Below are 25683 nucleotides of genomic sequence, written 5' to 3' on the forward strand. Positions count from 1 at the left end.
AAAACTGGGTTTATTTAGTTTGGAAAAGAGAAGGCTGACAGGGGACATAACAGTTTTCAAGTACATAAAAGGTAGTTACAAGGAGGAGAGAGAAAAAAATGTTGTTGTTAACCTGTGAGATAGGACAAGAAGCAGTGGGCTTAAATTGCAGCAAGGGAGGTTTAGGTTGGACATTAGGAAAAACTTCCTGTCTGTCAGGGTGGTTAAGCACTGGAATGAATTGCCTAGGGAAATTGTGGAATCTCCATCATTGGAGATTTTTAAGAGCAGGTTGGACAAACACCTGTCAAGGATGGTCTAGATAATACTTAGTCCTGCCACAAGTGCAGGGGACTGGACTCGATGACCTCTCGAGATAACTTCCAGTCCTGTGATTCTATGATGAGATTGGTGGAGCTGTAAATGACGACAGCTCAGTTACACAGAACAAACTGAATTACTTGGTAAACTGTGCTCATTCAAATAACATGTGCTTTAATACATCCAGCTGCAAAGTCATACATCTAGGAACAAAGAATGTAGGTCACCTTTACAGGATGGGGAGCTGTATCCTGTTCAACAGTTACTCTGAAAAAGACTTAGAGGTCATAGAGATGTCTAGGTCAGCTGAAGTTCTGGAACAGTGCTACGCTGTGGCACTGCAAAGCAGCTGGATCAGAGGCTGAAAATCTAGCCCCATATTTTCAGTTTATCACAGTTATAAGAAATCAGTTTGACTGTGCTACATTTGTTGCAATGCATCACTTGCGATGCCTTCCATCTCTTTAAGTGCTCCTCTTCACACTCTTGATTTGTGCTGAGAGAAAAATGATTTCTAAGTTGGCAAAGCAAAGACACTGTAGACAGCCCCTCTATATTTACGTTCTTCATGGTGCCTTGACCCAAAGGAATTAAGGTAAAGAGGAGCTGAGATTTATCTTCAGTACAATCTTCAAGCACTGAATTCTCTCCAGATACATGTAGATGGCTTTCACGGATGGTATTGGAGGACTATACCCCTATAAACTCAGGCACTTTTCTAGAGAATTGTGTCCTGTGGCTGTTAATGCTGTAACCCAGGGATCTCTTGGTGCCACATGGTAAAGGGCACCAGAATGCATCAGGGATTCTCCTGGGTCTGGTATCCACAGAGAAGTTCACCAAAGAGTATCATGAAAGGTGTCTAATGAAAGCCTGAGTCACACTGGTCTTCATACTCAGGGTAAAATATATGTAGGAATAAGTTATGTGTGTGTACTGAAAATTATGTTCTTAAGGTCTGTGACCAAAAGGTGAGAAACGGGTTTCTTTCAGACAAGAGATGTTTATGTATCTGTCAACATATAAATTGAATATTTTATGGTTCACAATGGGTACCCATTTACAGTCTGAGCAAAATGCTAACAAGTAATTGCACAGTCTCCAGGGTTGATTCTTGACAGAAAAACACAAATGAGGATGGGGATCCTGGTTGCAAATGCAGACAATGGATTTTTGGACTATAACAGGAGGGGCAGAGCAGAACTGAGGAGGCAAGAGGGCAGCGTGCTTGTTTCATGAACAGAAGACCACAGCCAAACCTGGTTGTAATACACTGGCAGAATTTAGGGTGAGCTTTTGCTCCCTGTGACATGACAATGTCTTATTAGTTAAGTTTAGAGTCTAGAATGCATCCTATGATTTTGTTTTATTTGTCACCCTTTTTTGCCAGTATTTCTGCTTACTACCATTTGAATTTCTATTTTTTGTTAAATAAATTTATACTTGCTTCCTCTACAAACAAATCTAAATGCTATGTGTTAAGCAGAGCTGTGTTTTGTGGTGTGCTGGTCCTTTTTGGAAACAGAGGATCTAGGAAGTCCGTGTGTGTCCAGTGGATTGGGGCTGGGCACTATAGAGGGATGGTTGGAGGACTTGGGGTTGATGTGTTCCTATCATTAACTTGTAAAGCAAAAGCGAGACCTGGGAGGCAGGGCTTGATGTTGCCACAGCCTGATGGTGTTGGAGGACTGACATGCAGCACGCACAGACAGGGCTTTCACATGGTAAGGTCAGATAGTAGCGAGGTGCCTCATAACTGTGGCTACCCTTAGGAAGCATCACAAATGCCATGTCATGTTTGTATGATATATTTACATATATGTTTTGCACAAGGTGCTTGTATTAATGTATGTATTTTGTTAGGCTTGCTACTGTATCCTAGGTCTGCACTGATATGGAATTGAATCCATGGGGTCCATGATTGATGTGATTCCGAATGATAAATATCAGAGTTTACTTTTTAACAAATAGGCTAAATAAAAGGTGTGATCCTAGATTTTTGAGTAAAGCCCTAGTCATGATTCCGTAAGGGTAGGGTGGGACAGAATCCTCCCTCCTTCCCTAGTTGGGAACTTCAGGGCATTCTTCTGCAGCCACTGCTACAGCACACAGCCTGCTGTAACAGCCACGCCCAATGCACATCCCAGGTGCAGGGATTTTGGCCAATGGAGCCACATAACTGTCTAGGTCCATCCCACAACCACTGCTACTGTGATGACATTAGCCCTGGGCCATGTTTGGTAGTTTTCTCCCAAACCTTTTCTGAAATCGTAAGGGGGCAGGAAGAGTGCCTGCTGTTTATAGGTGCCTTGATCTGCTGGAATTACCTGCTTTAGGAGTCAGTTTAGTCATTACCTAAGGCTTGTCAGGCTGGTGAACTAGGTACTCCTCTCTCAGCTGTTTCTATCAAATGCCCTACCGACTTCCGTGCTTTGGCAGTTCTAACTCCTATACCCAATGGCTGTATGAACATGATAGGTTTTTGCAGCCTGAAGTCCAGAAGAGAGGGAGGATTCTTCAGTAAATCAGAGTCTATTTCCATTTTGCCTGAGTCTTCCCCAATGGGGAAAGTTCAAGATCCATAAGTTATGTGGGAAAAGGAGATCATATTTTCAGCTGTTAGTAAAGACAAAGAAAAAATGTTGACAGCTCTACTTTGCCCGAGGCCCTCTTGCAAGGTGGTGAGGCAGAGACTCTGGCAGCCTGGCCAGTGCATTTGATTGTCTTACTCAGATGTTAATATGAACTTGTGCTTTCACCTCAGTGCAGTGGTGTGGGTTCTGGCCCTTTAAGGGTATGTCTGCACTGCAATGTAAGCCCAGGGTTAGTAGAAGCCATTTGGTTAATGAAAACCAGGGCTCCAAGTGAGGTTTGAAGTCACAACTTCAGCATGTCTCTACTCAGCACTGCTCTATAAGTACTAGGGGGTAGCCAATTGAGCCACTGGAGCACCCTCACCCTTAGCAGACCCTGGATTTGTTAACCTAGGACTTGTGAGTCTACACTCAGTTGTAACCCCAGGTTAGGAATTGTTGAACCCTGGGTCCCAACCTGAGGGTTCAGCATCTTCACTGCATTATGCAGGCCTGCATCCAACTACCCGTATCCCAGACTTCCTTGCACCTTCCCAAAAGGAGCCCTTTGTTCATGATCCAGAGTGGAAAAACTTGACTGTCCACCAAACTGGACTGTCCAGAGGACATAGAAAGTCGGCCTGTGGGATTGTAGAATACTTTTAGTGGACCCCCAGAGCATGAATCCAGTGGGGCTGCATCTACACTGCAAAGCAACAGGGCTTGAACACTGGGTCCCAGCTTGACTCAAGCTCGGACCCTCTACCGCTGGGGGCCCCTGGAACCCTGGGGTCTGAGCCTAGGGTTACCACAATTTGTGTGTAAACAAATGGGGTGGAAGTGGTTAGACTTCAACCTGAGTTTGAACCCTGGGCTTACACTGCAGTGCAGACATATCCTAGAGATTAGTCACTATCATACGTGGCAATGGCATCTGTGCTCTGGATTTTGGACTGCAGGATGCCCAGACACACTCTGGGAAACTAGGCAGAATGCCTCAAAGATACCAGACTGAGCATCTTGTGTACTGCCACTTTAAGACTATCTATGCGTTGCCAGGTTTCAGGTCTTTCCCACTCTTAGGAGCACCAGATGCAGGCGAGTAGCGTTCTGCTTCTGCAGGGCTCGGGAGTCATTTTTTGCTCTCTAGTTCCAGATAATAAGGTTTGCTGTTTAAGGTACTCACCTGTGAGCCTAAGTCTTCCTTCTAGCCTTCCAGAATTCCATCTGCTGCAACTGGGGCTAACATAGCTTCAGGTATTGCCAGAATGACAACAGTACGTGGGTCTGCTGCAGTGAAAACTACAAAGTCCTGCAAAAGGCAAAAAAGTGTGAGGCAGCATGCCAGCATGTACGCATACAAGGAGCCACCCCACAGGTGAGAGATTTTCTTCTGTTCCACCTGTAATGCAAGTTGGATAAAATTATTATTGATCTGAGTGAAAAGAGGCATCACCCCTCTAATGTTTTTTTCTGCTATAATCTATCCAAATGATGAATAAGAACATGAAGAGAGAGAGGAAACCTTTCATTTTATTTTTCCTTAAATCCTTTTTTTTTTTTTTTTTTTTTAAATCGTGTTCCTTATAGGACCAAAATCATCTCCAGTGAGATGATTTCCAGTGAGGATTTATTTGAGTGATTCCAAAGGTATCATATTTTTCAGCAAAGCTGCAGGGAAGTTTTAGTGGGTGTCATTCCCAACAAATGTAGGAAGCTGATACGAAATTTTTGGTTTTGTTTCATGTAGCATTGCAATTTTGTTTATATAAAGGAAAATCTTAATTGCCGGAGCTCCCCTGTAAGCATGAACAGTGTTTGTTCTTCACTTACAGTACACAGTATGTGTTACAGACAGGGACTGAGAGCCTTAGCTCCACTGTTTAATTTGTAATGAAAGAGGTGTCAGGGTTCAAGTAATTTTTTTTTTAACATTCATAACAGATGCAGCAAGCCCAGAGGTGCCAGGGCTATGAACAGCCAAGCCTAGAGGTGCCGGGGCTCAGTCTTGGCAAGCCCTAGAACAAATTAAGCACTGTTTAGCTCAACATATACACTAACAACATCAGAAAAAGATAATTATCTGCAGAAGCCAGTGTCTGGGTACATGTTTCATTTTCAGGGATGTGCTACTCTTACAGTACCCCTGTAACAGGGGGTCCCACAGTTAATCCCCAGTACTCGCAGTGTGGAGGATTGAAGAGCTAAAGCACTCTAGGCATTTGTTGTCCTCATTTTAACAAAGAGACACTGTATCCTAATCACAATCAAAGTAGAAGGTAGTGCTGCTTCTGGCAAATACATCTGTATTAAGTGCACTTGCTGGAAATGTTTACATAGCACTTAGTTCCTGAAAAATATACTGAGGACAGGACAGCATGGTGTTTCAGCTGTATGGTTTGAAATGTGGGGAGCTAGAAGGTTTGAATTCCTGTTGAGGGATACAGGGATACCCCAAAATGCTTGATACTGAGTGCAAGCTGGTGCATTCCAAAGGCAAAAAAATTGCTCTTCAGAAGTATTTTTCTGAGCTACAGGGATAAATGTCATCTCTGGCGTTGATAGTCTAAGAGTAGCCAAGGAAAGCGGTGACTCCATCTACAGCAGAGAAGTCAGCCCAATCCTCCCTCCAGTCTGGTGGGCTCCTGTTGTTATGCTGTTGTTATAGACTGGATTGTATATGTGTCTATTCTTTGCAATATTTCTGAATGGCAATAACTTGTTTTGTGTTTGTCCCCCATGGGTCTGGGTCTCTTCAGTAACTCAGGTGATGATAATGGTGATTTAAATACTGACAGCAATGACCCAGAGCAGATCTTCCAGAATATACAATTTCAAAAAGAGATCATGGCAAACATCCGTTGCAGACCATGGCCTATGAGACACAAGCTGAGGGCACTCAGGTAATGGAGTTTTCATGGACACTTTCAATCCCACCATTTATTGCTGCTTTTCCAGCTCTCACAAATTTGTTAACCTAAATTAGGTGTGAGCATGGGAATGGTTTAGAATTGCCAGAAAATCATGCAGCAGCTATCTTTCTACTACTCCATCATAGAGTAGTACAAGGTTGGGAATCATAGGATTTTGAAAATTAAAAAGCTTCTAAAAGTTGATTACAGCTCATTTTTGTATGTGTTCATTGAACTTTGGATAAGGCCAGAAGAGCTTTGTCTTTATCTTTGCCCAGCATCTACAGGGTGCCGTAGGTATCACACAGCTCTTCATTCTTTACCATTTCAGCCTTGTTTCTGGCTCCAAATTCAGAATCTTTGTATTGCTGGTTAGTGGTGATGAGAGATTTTCCTGAGCCATTTGGAATATTAAAACTGCTCAATGATTCTGCATTAGAATGCTCAGGAAGGATCACTGATCAATGTTATCAGCCAAATTTTGTCCTCGTGCTCTGTGAAACACTGTCAAAAACAGCACAACTTCCCACTATTCAGGAAGGCTGTGTTTGAAAGTAATGAGGCGTTGGTGGATGAGGGGACAGAATTTGGCACTTCCGATTTTAAATTATGTTTCAAATACCAGAGAGTAGTACCCATGTTTGCAGATTAATGAGGTACATGTAGACTGTTGACAGCATGCAATGTAGTATCATCATGACAACAGAGTTTAAAGCCATAAGTGTTAATGGTTCCAAATTTGAAACACAGTATAAAAGTTCATAACTTTCTCCAATATCTCATCTAAACTGCATCAGTCCTTTCACTGTGCATTCCATTTGACTTTTGTTTCCCCTTCTATGAAATCTCTCCCTTGTCACCTCACTGTGTGCTGGAATGGCACTTTACTAACAAGGTAGGTTCATTTTTCTGCCCACCTTTGCCTTGTCTTAGGAAGCAAAGGGAGAATTTTCTCATATCCCTGGAGTGAGAGTCCGTAATTTGCAGCTAAACCCGAGCTGCCTTCATGGATGAGCAAATGCTCTGTTCCTGTCCTGTCTGATTATCTATGGTCCCTATTCAGCTCCCACAAAAGTAAAAAATTCCCATTAACTTCAGTGGAAGTAGGATTAGGCCTGTATGCATATCTTGTCCAATACCTCTGATTAAAATGTAACCAGTAGTTTAATATTAATCAATTGCTATATTGATAAACCCCAGGCTTTAGACTATACTTTCAGAAGAAGTGTTGGTATCCACATAAACTGAACTGAATGAGGTATTATAATGCTTTTACTTTGAGATGATTTTGGTTACATTATTACAGAAAAATTCTAGAAACCAGGGAGCAGGGCACAGGAAAAAAATTTACTGAAGCTCTCCCTAAAGTGAAAATCTTACATTTGTTTTGCAAACTATTGGGATCTGATCCTGTGGTTCTTTCTCAGACAAAACTCCCATTGATTTTAAATGGCTAGCAATACTCTTATTTTAAGGAAATGAAGTTTTGCCTGAGTAAGGACTTCAGGATTGGGCAGGTAGTCTGTTGTGACAATATTTCCCATTACTTGGCAACTTTCATTTATGTGTGGTATGGCCCATGTTCAGAGTGTAATAAGATTTTTGGTTACATGAAATGAAGATTCTGTCTTCCTCTGCAGACAAGCTAAGGAGATTGTGTTGAAATATGAAGGCAGGCTCACTAGAACAAGAGGTTACCAGGCAGCTGGTGCAGAGGTATGTCTGCTTTTCATTAAAACTACAGCTCTTTCCTATAACAATTATCTGGAATTCTCATTTACAGAAGTACCTATTTTCTGTGAAACACTGCTCCCCAGTTCAAGAATTGTGTGGAAGAAAAATCCAGTTATACGCTTCTTTTTTCTATTAAGAATTTAGTAATTACATTTTTGCAAATTAATTTAATGTATGAGGGATGGGCCTCGTTCCAGTAACATGAGTATTTTTTCTTTTCAAATACTCCAGCAAATAATGAGGGTCTGCCAGAAGGTTGGTGATGGGAACAGGAGCCAAACAATTTGTATTCTATAAAGAGTTGTTGTGCTGAAGTAGGAGACCGAGTACTGTAGTTTAGTATGAAGAGTGTTTCTGCCTTTTTGTTTTCAAGGTAATGTTATGAACGCTTATGGTAGAGATCCTGTGGAAAGATAGTATGTGATCTAGGGTTGCCACCTTTCTAACGACTGGTAACCCAACCCTCGAGGCCCAGCCTTTGCCCTGTCTCTTCCCCCAGGCCCCACCCCTGCTCCGCCTCTTCCCCCTAGGTCCTGCACCTGTCACTCACAGGGTCTTCACCAACACGGCTGAGGCTGCTTTGTCTGCCACCTGTGGGCTGCACAGGGCCACGCACCACCACCAGCTGCATGAGCAACTGATGCTGCATTGCCTCCTTCCTTCCACTTAGGATTGCCACCTTTTCCACAGATCAAAATAAAACAGACATCAGGCCTTGTCAAATGGCATCCAGGGACACAAGCAGAAACCTGGACTGTCCGGGTGAAAACCAGACAGGTGGTAGGCAACCCTAATGTGATTGTGTAATTAAAGACTGTGTCATAATGCATACGCACAAGGAGACTGATTAAGCAACCTCTGTTCTGGTACTTCCTAACTTCTGAGGGCTTGCATTTACAAAGTTAATAATGTGCTTGTACTTTGGGGCGGAGTGTGCGTGAAATAGAATATAAAATGCAGTGCAGCCAACTAAAATTTCTAAAGCTAAATATTTATCTTTTTTTCTATCGACACAACAGTACTTTAGCTTTGCTCTTATGTCATCAGAAACAGTTGATAAAAAATACAACCTTCCTGGATAGTGGAGATTGTGTTTTATTTATCTGTCTGTGGGGTCGGGCACATGTGTGCACGCACACACACATTAGGCATTATGAGTGAAGTTTTGCCATTGACTTCATTGGGGCCAAAATTTCATTCGGTTTGAAAGATTTGAGTGCCTAAGGACTCTGAGCATGCAGACAACTGCTAAAATGCACAGGGTGGACTCATCATTAGTTAATACTTGCTATATTGTAACAAATTTTTGGCTTTCACTTTATATTTCACAATGCCCTCAAAGTCTGTGGGTATCTCATCTAATTATCCATGTTGTGTGTTTTTACTTGTTTCTGTCCTGAATACATCTATATATTTCAGAAGTTAGTTACCAGTAATTATTGTGTTTGGCTTTGCCGGCTATGAATTAGGGAAACTAGAAAGACTTTTTTTTTTAAAGGGTTAAATTCAACAGCAGAAGCGAGAGAGCTGAATTGTTCCTTAAACTAGGGAGACAGGTTTAGACAGTTTTTTTTTCCAGAAGAATATTGACCGATGGCCCATTTGGCAAACCATGAAATACACAATAGGAGCGTTACACCACCAAACTAAGCATTCACTGGTTGAATATCCTGAGAGAAGGATACTTAATTAGCAACTTGTAAGAGTTTACCAACCCTTCCATAGGTTTTGCACCCATCACTGTAGCCGTATTTTTAAAAAAAGAGCTGGCAAATGTATGTAGTAGTATTTTCTAGCAATTAGATAAAATCACTTCTAAAGTATTGTTCCTTATGATTAAAACTAATAGATCAATGTTTGTTCATCTAAAAATTATACAGAAACATGACTATGAAGGTGAAAATTATTATTTTTTTATTCAGGTGATCAGTATGCAGGACTAGAAGTCATTTTTTTTTAATCACTGCTGCTTGAGGTTTTTTCACATTGACATCCAGATATATATAATTTAAATACCTGCAGTGCAACCTGTACAAGTTGCTTGATCCCTTTCTCAGCCTTATGAACACTGCCTTCCAATTAAAGTAGCAACTTTGGTGCAGTTCATAGCATCTATTAATTCTTGCAATAACACCTTAATAGCATCATAAAAATTAATTAACTTTGACCATGTGATGCATTTGTTAATTAAAAGTTTGTTCTGCTTTGGCTTTAGCAGATTAGACTATTTGTAATATGTTGACATTGCCATTTGCTTATATATATATATATATATATATATATATATATATATATATATTCATTCAAAATAACAAGATCTACTGTAAATTTGTGGTTAAAAATGACTAATGTACATAAATGTTGTTGCCATCCTGAAATTCAGTAATGAACAGAATATACAATATTTCTCTACTTTTGACTAAACAGAAGCAGATAGCATAAGAAAATGTCTATGAAATTATCTTGAATTACCTGATAAAATACTGCACTTGCATATAGTCAATTTACAATAGATAGTAAAGTTATCATTCATTTCTGAATTAAATAAGAAAAGTTATTATAATGTTTTGTGAGTAGAGGTTACTGGCATGAAATAATCTGAGTGCATATTTAAGGTTATATTTTTATTTCAAGGACTTTCAAAATTTGTCCTCAGTTGCGCACACAGTGACTTGTGCAGTCTCATTTGCACATGCAAATGCCATTGTGTGTGAAAAATCTACCTATTGTCTATGAAAATAATTAGCCACACACAAATTATAGGCTGAATTGAGATCCCTTTGAAAATGTGTCCAATGGGTTCAAAGTAAATCCTCATACATAGAGTTGAGACCGTGTGATTATGCCGCAGTTCAATATTAATGATCGCTGTCTCTAAGAAGAATTAGGACTTAGCTCAGAGTTACTTGCTCTTATACATTTAAAATTAGGTGTTGTATTCATTCATCCAATAAGAAATCTGGTTTCTTATTCAGTAGGATTCCTTAATAGATTACATAAACACTGTGATGCTGCCTTAGTCTGGTGGTAATTTCTGAATCTGTTTAAAATTCTTTGTGCTCATAAATTAATCTATTCTTGCATTCTCTTTCTGATGCATACTTTACTTCACTTAAATGTTCATTTTCCTTGTCACAGGTTTAGTTTATTCTTATCTTTCTTATTTCTTGTCTAAGGGCCACAGGGTGCCCTCAGTCACTTTTGTGCAACTCTCCTTGAGTTTATCCCTGATGATGTTCTGTAGATGGAATTTGAGCTTGAGAAAGAGCAATGTTTGCATCTCTCCAGAAGAAGAGTCTCTACAGAGTAGGCAGAGGGGGCAAATAAGGCATGATCCCCTACATCAAAGCAAAATAAATCTTCTTGTTCTGTTGACCTACATGTTCCACAGCAAAGCTCTTACCATGTAGGATATGTAAGTGTAACAATTCTCACCTGCAGTGAACTTGGAATCTTGAGCACTGAAGCCCAGGCCTCTATCATTTGAGTTAAAGGAGTAACTGCATTAGCTGAAAGCAGAGGTAGGGTGTTATCCTCAGTGTGGACATAGACTTTAGAGGTATGTTACTTGAGGAATTCCTTTCAACTTAGAATGTAACTCTTATGCAAAGCATTGAAGGTTCCTTTGCCGCTGTTAATATATACCGCTTCAGACAAATAATGTGCTGATATATGAAAATATATCTCAGGTATATTTCAAATGGGTCTAAATTTAAAATACATTGTATTTTTGTGTGGGTACCCTCATTGGTGGTTCCAGATATAAAAAGAGTGGAGGAAAATACTCTTTGTATGTATTCTTTTAAGATCTTTAAAACGTCTCTCTTATATATGCATGTGTGGTTTAGTGGTTAGAGCATGCACTTGGAAGTTGAACTCCTGGGTTCTGTACCTGGCTCTCTGACTTCTGGAAAGTTTCTGAACTGTCCGTCCCCCCACCATGACTCAGTTTATGCATCTTACGTACCTCACAGGAGAGCTGTGAAACTTTTTAGTTGGTTTTTATAACATGCTTTCTGATGCTAGATGAAAGATGCTACAACTGGATAAAATACTCTGACACCTTTTTGACAATTATTGCTTTATGTGCAAAAGTTACAAATCTCTTATTTCTGTGCCCTTTTCTTAGCTCTGGAAGAAGTTTGTTCGGCTTGCATATAATTTTGTGGTAATCTTCATTCCTTGGGAAATGAGAATAAAGAAAATAGAAAGTAAGTATGGAGATTTAGTGGGATTGTGCAATGCAAAGCAAGCTGAAATACTAGGTTTAAGGGTTATGTTTGAACTCACTGAATTAGTGAAAAATACAACCATATTATAAAAACATTCAAAGTTTCATCAAAGTCATGTGGTTGTCATTAAAAGTCAACACATTTATTACTCTTGGTGTGTTAGATACCACATTCGTTTGTCAGTCATAGTCTTTAGCAATACTAGTATGATGTTACTACAGTGTGGCGACTACAGTTTAAAAGGCCCTGTAGTGCTATAAACTGCTGAAGTATTTTTGCAATACAGACATAGGGCCAGATGTCTGTACTGGGTCTGGCCCAAGATGTGCTCAGCACAGGACATGGAGTGGAAAAACTGGATCAAAGCCATCTATCCAGCCATTTGGCCTCTGGTATAATTTAGACAGTGGCAGTTCAGGCCACATTTGCTTTTGACTCTTGTCCATCCCTGACCTGCCTCTTACATCAGCAAGCTGGGAGCAGATGTCACAGAGCCAGCTTTGTAAGGGAAATTCCCTAAATCAGAGAATCTCCACTTGCCCTGTCAGAAGCAAAGGGAATGGAGCTGGGAGTCAAGACCTCACATATAGTCTATATTTAAAAATTAAACTTTCCCTGCAGTGTAAAGTGCTTTGAGATCTATGGATGAAAAGCATCATATAAGAGCTAAGTATTGTGATTGACCACCTGTAATAACTATATTAAAGGTGGTAAAAAATGGAAAATGTATTTTCCTGACAATGTTCACATCTAGCTCTAATCTTGTTCTAAGTGGAAGGGATTTTTCTGTATTGCAGATATTTTCACGTGGATAAAAACTGCTCCACAATTATGACAATTTATTGGCAACTACTGTATTTATTTAGTTGTAAAATGAATGTTCAGATCAGACCATTCAGACTCTTTACACTGCTCCCTGTTTGTAGCAACTAAGGGAGCCAGCAGTGTACGTACCAGTGGGCTCTTCCTGCTCCTTCCAGGTGACAGGCAAACATTCTCCCTGTCTACATGGTGGAGTATTCCCTCCCAAAATGCAGTGAGGGCCTAATACAATCTGCCCCCAACCCACACACCTAGTTGTTAAAACCCTTCTGACCTTCTTGAAATTACAAGCACCCGGACTGCCCATTTATCCGCTTCTGCATCACCTTAATGACCAACATTGTTGACCCAACCAGTCGTGTGCTGGGGTCCCTACTCCCACCTATATAATGGAGATTGTGGATGTCAGTCTGAGGCCCCATGTGACTTGCTTTGCACAAAGCGTGCAATACTTAGGACCAATTGTGATCATGTGGACAGTGGTGGAAATCAGAATTTTTGTGTAATAAAATTGTAAACAAAGAGAGCCTGATTCTCTACTCCTTAATGGTGTTATGACTTATGAATAGTTCTGCTGTAGCCAGTGAAGATGCACTGTGAAAATCAGAATTGGAACCACTATTTTCAGTCCAGACAAAATCAGGAGATACTGGAAATATCACATTTTAAAAAAAGACTGATCTTATTAAATTTCCAGCCTGGTTTACAGACCAAAATGGCTTGCATAAACTTAAGATGAGAATTCTTAGATGCTGAACTAAACAGGTGAGATTAACTACTACTAATAGCTACACATGCATTTTGACACAAGTTTCTGTATAAACAGCAAATAAGAAGATATGTATAGCCTGAACCAAGAAGATTCCTGTGATCATAACTACTTCACTGTAAATATTTGTTGTGATTTTTAAACCTATGAATAGCAGTTTATATTACAGTGCTGTATATTGATGTTATAGCATTTTCTCCGTCTTGATCTGTGCATTGCAGAGAAGGAAAAGTTGTTTTTTTTAATGATCATCTAATACTTCATTAATAAGTGATACAGCTTCTGACAGACTTCCCAGCTGATATAAGTATTTCCTGTGGTTTCAGGTCATTTTGGATCCGGAGTTGCCTCTTATTTCATCTTTTTGAGATGGCTATTTGGAATCAATATTGTGCTTACCATAATGACAGGAGCATTTGTGGTCTTACCAGAGGTTAGGACATAACTCCAATATCTATAGGAAAAACACTGAGTGTAGCATTTCCCTTCCTAAATTAAATAAATGTTCTGCTCAAAGGCATAAATGATTTTTTTCGAGTGTACAATTTAAATTATTTAAAATACCTTCCTCTGTTGAGCGTTATTTCTGCCAGAGGAGAAGAGAAACTTGCCATTAATGTCTCAGATGACATGACATTATACCAACCGACCAATGTAATGTAGATGTTTCTGATTGCTGATATAAAGGATCCAATCCTGCAAGGTGCAGAGCATGTGTTAAACACCCGAAGCTTCTCTTCACTTCATCTGGAGAAATCAGTGCTCAGCATCTCTCCGTTTTTGGCCCTTAGAGCCTGATTTTCAGATGTTCTGAGCATCCACAACTCTGACACTTCAGCTGGAGCTCTGTGTGATTGTCTGTGCAAACCAGGCCTTTAGAGTCTATATTTTCTTATTTATAAAGAGAAAAAGTCTAGCACACCAATCTAATATAATAGGAAGCGGGTGTTAATGTACATCAGTATAAATTATTTAAAAATTGATCTTCCCCATACATTAGACTGTGCTTTAATAGCTCTTAATGTCTATACAGTAATAACTTACCTAAAAATTAGACTTCAGGGGCTAAATTCTGCCATCAGATATACATGGCCAACACCCATTGACCTCAGCAGGAGTTGAATGCAGAATTTGTCACTATGCTTCTAGTTTAGGAGAGTGAATGACAGTAATAGTATTTCTGATACTTCCCCTCAGGTAGGCAGTTTGTTGCAGCTTGTTTCAGGCTGTGCTTGACAGACCATGTGATAGAACTGTCTGCTTTACACAGTTTTTAAGACCTTTCCTCTCTTATCAGCTCCTGGCAGGAGCGCCATTTGGAAGCACTATCAGCAAGACCATCCCAAAGGAGCAGTTTGCATCAGCACAGGACCTGGACACCATCTGGTCACTGGGGGCAAGGCTTAAAAGCACACTTCATTGCTTTGTTGCATGAATTCTTCATGTGTTAATTTAGTCAGGTGTGGGTGCTGATGTTGACTGTATGTTGTCTTTACAGGGTTATCTCCAGTACTCTGTTTTATTTTACGGCTACTATGGCCGAGATCGGAAGATTGGGAAAGCTGGGTATCGGCTGCCCCTGGCTTACTTCCTTGTTGGAATGGCAGTGTTTGCTTATAGCTTCATCATCCTCTTAAAAAAGTAATGTTTCCCTTTTATTGATGTTTGCCCAGAGATATATATTCAGGCTGTATGAATGATTTATTCTTTCCCCTTCCCTCAAAGAGTTCCTCCTGTATTTAATTCTGTAATTCCTGTATCATATTCAAGCCTGCTAATATCAGAGAGGCATCTTTACTGGTAGATTAAGGACAGGACTGGGATCCAGGAACTCCTGAGCTCTAACTGTAGCATGTTCTTTTGCTGTCACTTACCCTCTCTCCTTCAGCTTCCCTGTCTACAAAATGAGGGCAATGTTTAGCAGACGCTCAGGGTGTTGTGGGCGTTATGTAGTTAATGTCTGTACAGTGCACTGAAGATGTGGGGCCTGATTTTCACTGAGGGCTTTATGTGGCAAGTATTATGACAAGAAACTTAAACTGCTACCTGTACATTTTCTGTACTATGATTCCCATCCAGTTAAATACAAATATAAGAATGCTGTCATAAAACTCTTGGTATTGCTTGCACTGGGAACACTGCACAGTACTCAAATGTGGGCCTATTTATTTCCTTTGTTATTTAGGTAGAAGGACTGGAAGTAACACAGGCAAGATAGCCTGCCAGTGCTGACCATAAATCTAGAAATGTGCAGTACTTAGTGGGGCAAGGTCACTTTATCCTCTCTCCATTCACTTTCCCTTCCTCTCAGGGTAACTAATTGTCTGATAAGTTGCAGCCCAGGAGGATTTTTAATATGAGCTGTAATAGCTGTGTCAGACACAAAAATGATCACTCTTTTTTTCATTAGATGTGTTATTTTAGGTCAGGATGGTCAGTGTTTTGGACACTGGTTCACACAGTAATTACACATTCAGGTTCTGGATGAAGTTTGCTTTTCTCTACCTGCAAAGGGTGCTGCCTTAGGTCATTGACTCTTTGTTTGCCCATCTGTTGTGACCCTTCTACCATTTCCTATCTGAGGTGAAACAGTTCTTATTAGCCTCTGGTAAGCCACACCAGATGCACATTTTATTCTGTTATGTGAAACATCTGCAGAATAATACATAGTCATATGGCAATGGCATATGCTGGTAGGCCCATATGGCTATTATATACCCAGATGGGCCAAATGTCCAGAGAAAAGGAGGAGGTGACTGAATTTCTGACTGCTACGCTGATCCAATGAAGACAGTTGAACCAACTATTTGCTGTACAGTAAAATTCTACCTATTTAATTATTTTCTATGATACTTAGAGAGAAACATGGTCTCATTTAATGTATTCTACAGCACAAACTCATATTTAATATTCTGAAGAAAACAGAGCACAAATATCTTTGATTAAAACAATATAATTTATTTTCATATTGTTGGGGTAGTTTTTTTGTAATGATCACCTAACTTCTTTAAAGACCTTACATTGATTTATTACATCCTTAAGAAGGTCTACTCAAGAAGGGTGGGCTATTTTTTAAAACAATAGCTGAGTAAAGTATCACTAGTTTTTTCATCTATCTGTTGTCTTTTTACTGTGCCATCACTATTGTTATCTGCATTCATAATACAGGATAGCCATCGATCCTGTGTAAGATTATCACATTTTTGCCAGGCTATCTCTTGATCATAGTGATAATGCTCTGACATTGCTATGACATCTTTCCTCCAGTCAGATCCTACACAGGGGTTTTAAAAGTGAATTTAGTCTGGTGAAAGGTGTAAGATGGACAGCCCTTGAGACTGAAGTCTTCTGTCAGACACAGGCAGCAGTGCACATTTTCCCATTCCATCCAACCAATGTGCTTCAACTCTGAATTGGAGTATGCATTCTTGGGGACAAGGAATAGTTCAGTCTCTGTATCTTTCTCTGTTCTTAGGTTCTCTATTGAGATTGCCAACAAAGATACCAGTTAATTCCAATTTTGGTCATTTTTGTGGTATAGACACCTGTGAACCAATTCACATCACATAAACTGTCACACATTTACAACAATTAACATTTATTATTATTATTATTATTCTTTTCCAGAATGGCAAAGAACTCAAGAATGAGTCTAGCAAGTGCCTCTGATGAAAATTATACTTTCTGCTGGAGAGTGTTCTGTGCTTGGGACTATTTAATAGGAAATCCAGAGGCTGCAGAAAGCAAAGCTGCTGCAATCGTTAATAGTATCAGGGTAAGCAATTAGACTCTGAACAAAAGCATAGTTTAGGTCAATTGCTTTGTAAATAGCAGAGTGGTTTTTCATCCGTTCCATTCCATACTATTTCTTTCCTGTTGTGCATTGTTTATTTCTGACTCTGATTACCTAGCAGAGGGCTAGTATCAAATATCTTATTGCTGCTTCATGCACTTGATCTGTGCGCCCAACTTTCACTGATGACATGAGTTATGGTCAACAGGCATGATATGTAAATTAGAGCTTCGGGTCACTTTGTCATGTGACATTTTTGTCAACAGTGTCATTCAGTTTCATTTATTGTGTGGTTTCAGAGTAACAGCCGTGTTAGTCTGTATTCACAAAAAGAAAAGGAGTACTTGTGGCACCTTAGAGACTAACCAATTTATTTGAGCATGAGCTTTTGTGAGCTACAGCTCACTTCATCGGATGCATACCGTGGAAACTGTAGCAGACATTATATACACACAGAGATCATGAAACAATACCTCCTCCCACCCCACTGTCCTGCTGGTAATAGCTTATCTAAAGTGATCATCAAGTTGGGCCATTTCCAGCACAAATCCAGGTTTTCTCACCCTCCACCCCCCCCACACACAAATTATTACATGTGTTCTTTAGAGTTAAAACCTTGAGACAAATTCTTCCTTGCTACAACTCTAATGAATCTTTGAATCAGGATCCTTTTAATATCCTGATAATATGCATTTATATTGTACTTTCGCCAAAACAGTTCAGGGGCATTTTATAACTAGATCAACATTAAAAGCTGCATTAAACATGAACCTTTTCCATTTAGATTTTTAAAAACAGACGCAGCTTTCCTAATATCCAGAAGTAATTGATTCCATAACCTTGGCACATCATCACTAAAAGCCCTTTGTCCAAATGACTCCAAATTGTCTAGGACAAACCAATAAACACTTTGATTTGTATCTCAAACACTGGGATGATTTATGCTGATATTATTTTGTAACATCTACATGTGGGTGTAACGTGCCTCATGGGAAACATGCAAGTGATGTATGCAGTGTTGTTGTAGCTGTGTTGGTCCCGGGATATTAGAGAGACCAGGGTGGGTAAGGTAATATCTTTTAATGGGCCAATTTCTGTTGCTGTGAGAGACAAGCTTTTGAACTACACCGAGCTGTTCTGAAATGCAAGCTCAAAAGTTTGTCACTCTCACCAACAAAAGTTGGTCCAATAAAAGATATTACCTCAGCCACCTTGTCTCACACGGGTGATGTGTCCTTTATCTGAACAACTCATAATCTAAGGGTCCCATCCTACATTAATAACTGCTAGTGGGGACCTCAGGTGCAGTCCTATTGAAGCAAATGAAACAACACAACCCACAGATCCACATTAGTGAATCCTAGAACAGGACTGGGATCTAAACAGTGAACATATTAGAAAGGAGTGAATATAGCAGACACCAGGAAAGAGAGGGTGATAAAGTTCTTAATGTCTTTGTTCCCCCAAAATCTCCTTTACTGCTTAAACCCACAGCATGCAGTACTCTTATTAAGTAAAGAAGCACAGAGCCGTATGTCAGCTGTTCCCTAATGCAGTGCAGGATCTGGCCATTTTAACTTCTATGGTTTGTAATGGGTAGAGGAAATGTTTATTGATTTTACTGAATGCTGCTAAAATGGTAATTCTGTGTTTCTTTCAAGGAAGCTATATTGGAAGAGCAGGAAAAGAAGAAAAGCAAAAACCTGTATGTATACATGGCTGAGGCTATTTTCAAAACCACTGTTTAAATGCAGATATAACATAATGTTGACCTATTTGTTTTATGACCTAAAAAAAAAATGCAGGAAACACCTACTTGTGCAAGGTGGCCTGTCTGTAGCATTTGTTGTGTGACTCTTTTCCAGGGCTGTGACAATATGCTTAAGGATTATTGCAAACATCCTTGTGCTTCTCTCACTTGCTGGAAGTATTTACATCATTTACTTTGTTGTGGATCGATCCCAAAAATTAGAGCGCACCAAAAAGGAACTGACGCTTTGGGAGAAAAATGAGGTACATACAGTATGTCAGCTGTATTTGACCTCTTTGTTAGGCTGTAACTGTGCATTCTGGTTAGAGTTCTGTGTTCTGCAAAGTCTTCACAAGCCTCTTGGCTGGTTACAAATTACTGTTGATTTTGCTGATATCTGTCCATAGTATGGGGAAAAACTCTGCCCAGCACCCCCTCAATGGGTATAGATGAGCCATGGGATTACTCCAGGTAGTAAAGTTAAACACATGCGTAATTGTTTTCAGAGTCAGGGCCTTAAACCTATGAAGGAAGTGTACACTTCCTATGCGTCATGGAGCACAATTCTCCAAGGGTCGATTGCACTGGCGTTTTAGGGCTGCGAGAATAGGTCAAGGGAGACATGGGGGTGGAGCTTCTGCTATATGGATCCCCTGCACAATTACCACCTCCACTGCACAGCGAGGGGTTCTTAGTGGCCACAGTGGGAATGGGGATGCAGCAGTTCCTCAGGACACAGGGCCTGCAATTCTACTTGGCCCTTACATGGGCTGCAGAAGGAGGAAGCTCTCTGTGCATCCACGTTAAGAGCCAAGCAGATGCTGATCCATGGGCAATAACAACTATTTCAAACGTATTAGCTTGAGGATAGCAACTGATGAGTCAGATCAGAGAAGAACACTCTTCAGATTTCTTATTGTTAATATAAAGGTAATACTTCTATAATAACATAAACTATAATAACATAAACTATAATTAATTAGTTACTAAGGTGAGAGGCTTCTTAGCAATATTCCAGATCAAAAATTCTGGGTCACAAATGTCCTTACTCTTGTCAATGACACATTTAAAAGTAGAATTTGCTGAGTTATCGCAATCACCACTAAGTATTTCTGCTGCATCGTCAAGATTTCAATCAGCAAGCAAAGAATTCTTAAAGTACCAAAGAAGGCTATGAAAAAGCATCATAAAGACTGTCTTTCTATTCTGTAGGTGAGTGTTGTTGTTTCACTAATTACTATGATTGCACCCTCTGCATTTGAACTTGTAGCAGCGCTAGAGATGTACCACCCTAGAACCACTCTTCGCTTTCAGCTTGCCAGGTAATAGGCATATTCAGTATCAAAGCAATTTTTGGTTTGTTTGGTGGGAGGGAAGAAATGTACTGATGACACATTTTACTTCAGCCAGCGTAGAACATGAATAGAAGTCTTCAGAATAACCCTGCTGGATGACTCTCCCCCATATACTATGCTTGTTGTTTTCAGGGTTCTCGTTTTATATCTGGGAAACCTCTACAGTTTAATTATTGCTCTGTTGGATAAAGTGGACAGCATGAGTATCGCTGTAAGTATAGCTGCTATTATTGTAAGTCTTAAAACTAGCTAACTTTACACATAGAACTATTATTGTAGCATATTTAAAGTCCAAAATAAATTTGTTTGAAACCCAAATATACCTATTGAAATATAGTGGAACTCTGATTAGAAGATCAGTTGTGGTATTCATTTATAAATCTTTTCAGTCATCTAGAAATTCAGATCCATAGGGATGCTGATAAATAACACAGATGGCCATTCTGTGCATCGTTTAACTACTTTGGTAAACTAGGTCACCATTTTAGACCAAATATTTCAACCTGGTCTAAAATCAACTTCCTGTTTTGTGCCTACAAAACTAGTAGATCATTTGCACATACAAATCAGGAAATTAGGTGCCTAGCCACCTAACTAGTCCATGAAATTACATGGCTGAGCACATAAATGGGTGCCTTTGCAATTTTGGACACATGGACATCTGCACAGTTTTTCAGACAAATGGAGACCACAGCTGAAAATGTAGCACTTAGACACTTAGATTAAACTTCTGTTCCATTCTTTCAGGAAGCTGAAGCTAACAGCAGTGCAAGTAACTGGATAGATTCTACCACCTTCTTAGCAACCAGAACCCTTCCCGAAGAAGACAACTTATCTACAACTATCCCTGATATAAGAATTAGGAGAAACAGTACATTGACTCTGGAAAAGAGTCATACTCAGAACTACACAATACCTCTCGTGCTGGTTAACCAGACAACTTCCCATCCCTACAACATGCAAAGTCAGAAGGATCAGTGCTGGGAAACATACGTTGGTCAGGTAAGTCCCTTTTTTCCCTATTAAGAAAAATAGACTAAATACATTGCTTTGCTTTACTAACAAATTAAAAAATCACATGGAGGTGTTATATTTCTTTCCAGAGACCTTATCAAGGCCAGACCTAAGAATATACAGAGTGACATGGATCTAAAATAAGTAGTACCTGTTGTCTCTCTCTGACCAACCCTCCCATTCAATTCACCTGGTAGAACTTCTGCCCTTATACAATGACAACCCACCTGATTTACTATTTATATGCCAGATTCAAAGACAGAAAATCCAGCTGTTGAATCAGACTTGATTTAGCCAGCAATTGTGGGGGCACAGAATGGGGGCTCTCTCATCCAAGCAGGGCATCTCTAAGAACGCAGAGGAGCATGAATCCCCCTGCACTCAGAGTCATCACCACAGCAGTCCCAGGGTGGCTGGGTGGAGTCCCTGCAGGGAATTCCCCTCTGGTATTTGCAGTCCTGCTGGGTGCCTGACAGAGATACATAAGTGGGAGCTGGAATGAATAAGGAAATCTCATAGAAAACCCCAGGTAACTATTGCCACTTACTTTCAAGATTTTAAATTTAAAAAGTAAGATGAGTGCCAGACCCCACCAGTCCTTGTTCAGGCCTCGTATCCCTACCCTACTCGGGCAACTGGCATTCCCCTGGGGGTAAAAGGAATTCCTGGGTGGCATAGAGGGCACTTTTGGACAGTCCAGGACTGGAAAGAGGCAGAGCACAGCACAGCACACTGATCTGGTGATGGCCAGCCGGAAGAACAGTCCCTAGGGAACCTCTGTAGATGATGTAACTTAGATATTTGTTTCAGACATTAGGAGATTCTACATTTGACAGGGGGTGGCCTCTAGTCAGACTGAGGGTCAAATCAGTGGAAAGATGGCTTGGAGTCCTTCTTCCTGCTCCAGTTATAGATCCTGCATTGAACACAGCTCAGCTAGACCTGGTGCATCAAGCTCATAGGGGTGTACTACTGTTCATATCTTGTCTCTTAGGGCTTGTCTACACTTACCAAGGGATCGACGATCAATGCATCGGCGGTCAATTTGGCGGGTCTAGTGAAGTCCGACCCACTAAATCGACCGCAGATTGCTCTCCCATCGACTCCTGTACTCCACTGAATCGAGAAGAGTAGGGGGAGTCGACGGGAGAGCATCTGCCATCGACATTGTGTAGTGTGGACCCCGCGGTAAGTAGATCTAAGCTACATCAATTTGAGTTATGCTATTAACGTAACTCAAATTGCATAGCTTGGATCGAATTTCCCCTGTAGTGTAGACAAGGCCTTAGACTGAGCGACCAACCAGCACATACTCAGGATACTGAGAGCACATTGCAACTAGAACTGTGTGAAAATTTTGCAATGAATTGCCCAATGGGCAAAAGTTGCATATTTTCAAATTTGGAAGGGTGTGGCGGGGGGGAGTTCCACATATCAGTGGCAGTGCTGTGAAAGTCTGTCCCGGGGCCCAGGTTGGTTAGGGGATGGACCAAGGGGCGGATCTGAGCTCTCCATAACTTTCTCTGTCCACTTTGCAGGGATGGATGTGGACGTTATTATTCATTATGCTTTGACAGTGTTTCTGTGTTGTGAAATGTCCTTTTCTTTCAGAGCTTATACTCTAAAGCCCTGATCTTGCATTCACATCTGCACTGGAAGACCTCTGCAACTGTGCACAGACTCAGAGATCCACCCGAACAGATCTGAATGCAGGATTGAAACCTAAACCAATCAGGTGATTGTGCACATGCACATTGTCCCATGTCTCTGCATGACCTATTCATTCTGTTCTTTAAGCCAGAAGGGAATTAGATGTTCTCCCAGTACTTTACACAATAGGAAACTTGTTTTCAAAACCCTGCCAGTTCATCAGTATGGATGCATGTGGGGGAGAAAGAGATGTACAGTGTGCAGATGTGCTTGTTATTGCAGAAAACTATCTGTCCTGGGATAATGGTTGTTGGTAGATTGCCCCATGAGAGGTTGGGATTTGTTTGTAGCCCTTATTTTGGATTGCTGATGATAGAACAAAAATACTAAGGGGACATTTGAACTAACTCTACTCCACCCACCCCCCCAAAAGGTAATTTAACTCCATTATGTCTCAATGTGTTTTGGTCTCAAAGGGCTTCATTTATCAGTGCCACACTTCCAGTCTGGTGGCCTGAACCTCATTGGATTAATGGGCCTCTGCATTGTTTAGTCCCTTGTTCAAAAACAACATAAGAATGGCCATACTGGGTCAGAGCAATGGTCCATGTAGCCAAGTATTCTGTCTTCCGACAGAGGCTGGTGCCAGATGCTCCAAAGGGAATGAACGGAACAGGGCAATTATCAAGTGATCCATGCCCTGTCATCCAGTCCCAACTTCTGGCAGTTAGAGGCTTAGGGACACCCAGAGCACCAGGTTGCATCCCTGAACATCTTAGCTAATAATTTATCCTCCATTAATTTATAGAATTATTTTTTGAACCCAGTTACAGTTTTGTCCTTCACAACAACCCCTGGCAACGAGTTCCATGGGTTGACTGTGCGTTGTGTGAAGAAGTATTTCCTTATGTTTGTTTTAAACCTGCTGCTATTAATTTCATTGGGTGACAACTGGTTCTTGTGTTATCTGAGGGGGTAAATAACATTTCCCTATTCACTTTCTCCACACCAGTCATGATTTTATAGACCTCTATCATTTCCCTCTTAGTCTTCTTTTTTCTAAGCTGAACAGGCCAGGTCTTTTAAATTTCTCCTCAGATGAACGCTGTTCCATACCCTAATAATTTTTGTTGCCCTTCTCTGTACTTTTTCCTATTCTATTATATCTTTTTTTGAGATGGGGACCAGAACTGCATACAGTATTCCAAGTGCAGGCATACCATGGATTTATATAGCAACATTATGATATTTTCTGTCTCCTTATCTCTTGCTTTCCTAATGGTTCCTAACATTCTGTTCGTTTTTTTGACTGCTGCTGCACATTGAGCAGACGTTTTCAGAGAATTATCCACAATGATTCCAAGATTTCTTTTTTGAGTGGTAACAGCTAATTAGACCCCATCATTTTGTATGTATAGTTGGGATTATGTTTTCCAATGTGCATTACTTTGCATTTAACAATTTCATCTGCCATTTTCTTGTCCAGACACCCAGTTTTGTGAGGTCCCTTTGTAACTCTTCACTCTTTACTTTGGACTTAAATATCTTGAGTAAATTTGCAATCTTTGCCACCTCACTGTTCAACCCTTTTTCCAGATCATTTATGAATATGTTGAATAGCAGTAGTCCCAGTACAATTTCCCTGGGGGACGCAGCTATTTACCTCTCTCCATTCTGAAAACTGACCATTTATTCCTCCCTTTTGTTTCCTAGCCTTTAACCAGTTACTGATCCATGAGAGGACCTTCCCTCTTATCCCATGACTGCTTTGTTTGCATAAGGGCCTTTGGTGAGGGACCTTGTCAAAAGCTTTCTGAAAGTCCAAGTACACTATATCCACTGGATCACTCTTGTCCATGTGCTTGTTGACCCCCTCAAAGGATTCTAATATATCGGTGAGGCATGATTTCCCTTTACAAAAGCCATGTTGACTTTTCCCCAACAAATCATGTTCATCAAGCAAGAACTCTTTATTTAAAAAATAACAAAAATATTGGGTTCTTTAGTCTGGTTTGATCATCTGGGGCAAAATTCTCCTTCCGGATTTGTCTCGCAGATCTCTATTCTGATATTCTCCTTGCCCTATATGTATGCAGTTCCCAGTGAAATCATTAGGACCTGCACACTTGTAGGGTGAAGAGAATATTGATATCATAGTGGTCACTCAGCTAGTTTAGTGTAACTACATCCTGTAGGTTCTATTTATTGTCTTGTGTTTGGGGCAGTTGAAAGATTTGGATGATTGGAGTTCTTAGAGGAATGAGGTAGTTATTTATAATTGGTTGACTTTTTAAAAAAAGTATGGGCCAAAATTGTTTGGGGCTGGAGTTTTCTTGTTTAATTATGTATTTGAATTGTGTATTTTTTAACCTTGGATAGCCACGCACAGATACAAGTTGTAATAATAAACAGATCCAGTGTGTCTCTTTCAGAGCACTGTGATCTCATCTTTAACTGGTTATGCTCTTGGTGTTAAGAGGCAGTACTTCTTAGCACTAATCAAAAATGCGTTTAAAACAACCATGTACAATAAATCCAGAAGCATGACTGCTATAGCAGAAGTGAAAAACTTTGTTAGTTAACAAAGATAACTTTTCAAAACAGACAGATTGAGTCATTAAAAAGAACATTCTAATCCACTATAACCAGTACTTTATCTGATGCAAGCAATAAGCAGCATGATGAACGCTGGCACCAGACGTTTGTCCTTCCTGGAACAGAAACATGTAAAGAAACATTAAAGCAGGAAAAACTAATTGAAGGGTACATTATAGATTCA

General features: G+C 40.2%; 1 protein-coding gene across 1 annotated transcript in view; it reads left to right on the plus strand.

Moving 5' to 3' along the window:
• Positions 1-25683, plus strand: part of TMC3 (transmembrane channel like 3) — a 391592-nt gene that overhangs the window by 355983 nt on the left and 9926 nt on the right. Inside the window, exons 13-25 of the mRNA XM_084640600.1 lie at positions 4085-4251; positions 5633-5776; positions 7426-7501; positions 11649-11730; positions 13669-13775; positions 14640-14738; positions 14841-14983; positions 16970-17117; positions 18797-18840; positions 19001-19148; positions 20098-20207; positions 20373-20451; positions 20988-21242. Coding sequence (XP_084496726.1) covers positions 4142-4251; positions 5633-5776; positions 7426-7501; positions 11649-11730; positions 13669-13775; positions 14640-14738; positions 14841-14983; positions 16970-17117; positions 18797-18840; positions 19001-19148; positions 20098-20207; positions 20373-20451; positions 20988-21242 — 1545 coding nt within the window. The 5' untranslated portion in view covers positions 4085-4141. The remainder of the gene's footprint in view (positions 1-4084; positions 4252-5632; positions 5777-7425; positions 7502-11648; positions 11731-13668; positions 13776-14639; positions 14739-14840; positions 14984-16969; positions 17118-18796; positions 18841-19000; positions 19149-20097; positions 20208-20372; positions 20452-20987; positions 21243-25683) is intronic.

Source organism: Lepidochelys olivacea (assembly GCF_965140295.1).
Source record: "Lepidochelys olivacea isolate rLepOli2 genome assembly, chromosome: 10".
NCBI lineage: Eukaryota > Metazoa > Chordata > Testudines > Cheloniidae > Lepidochelys > Lepidochelys olivacea.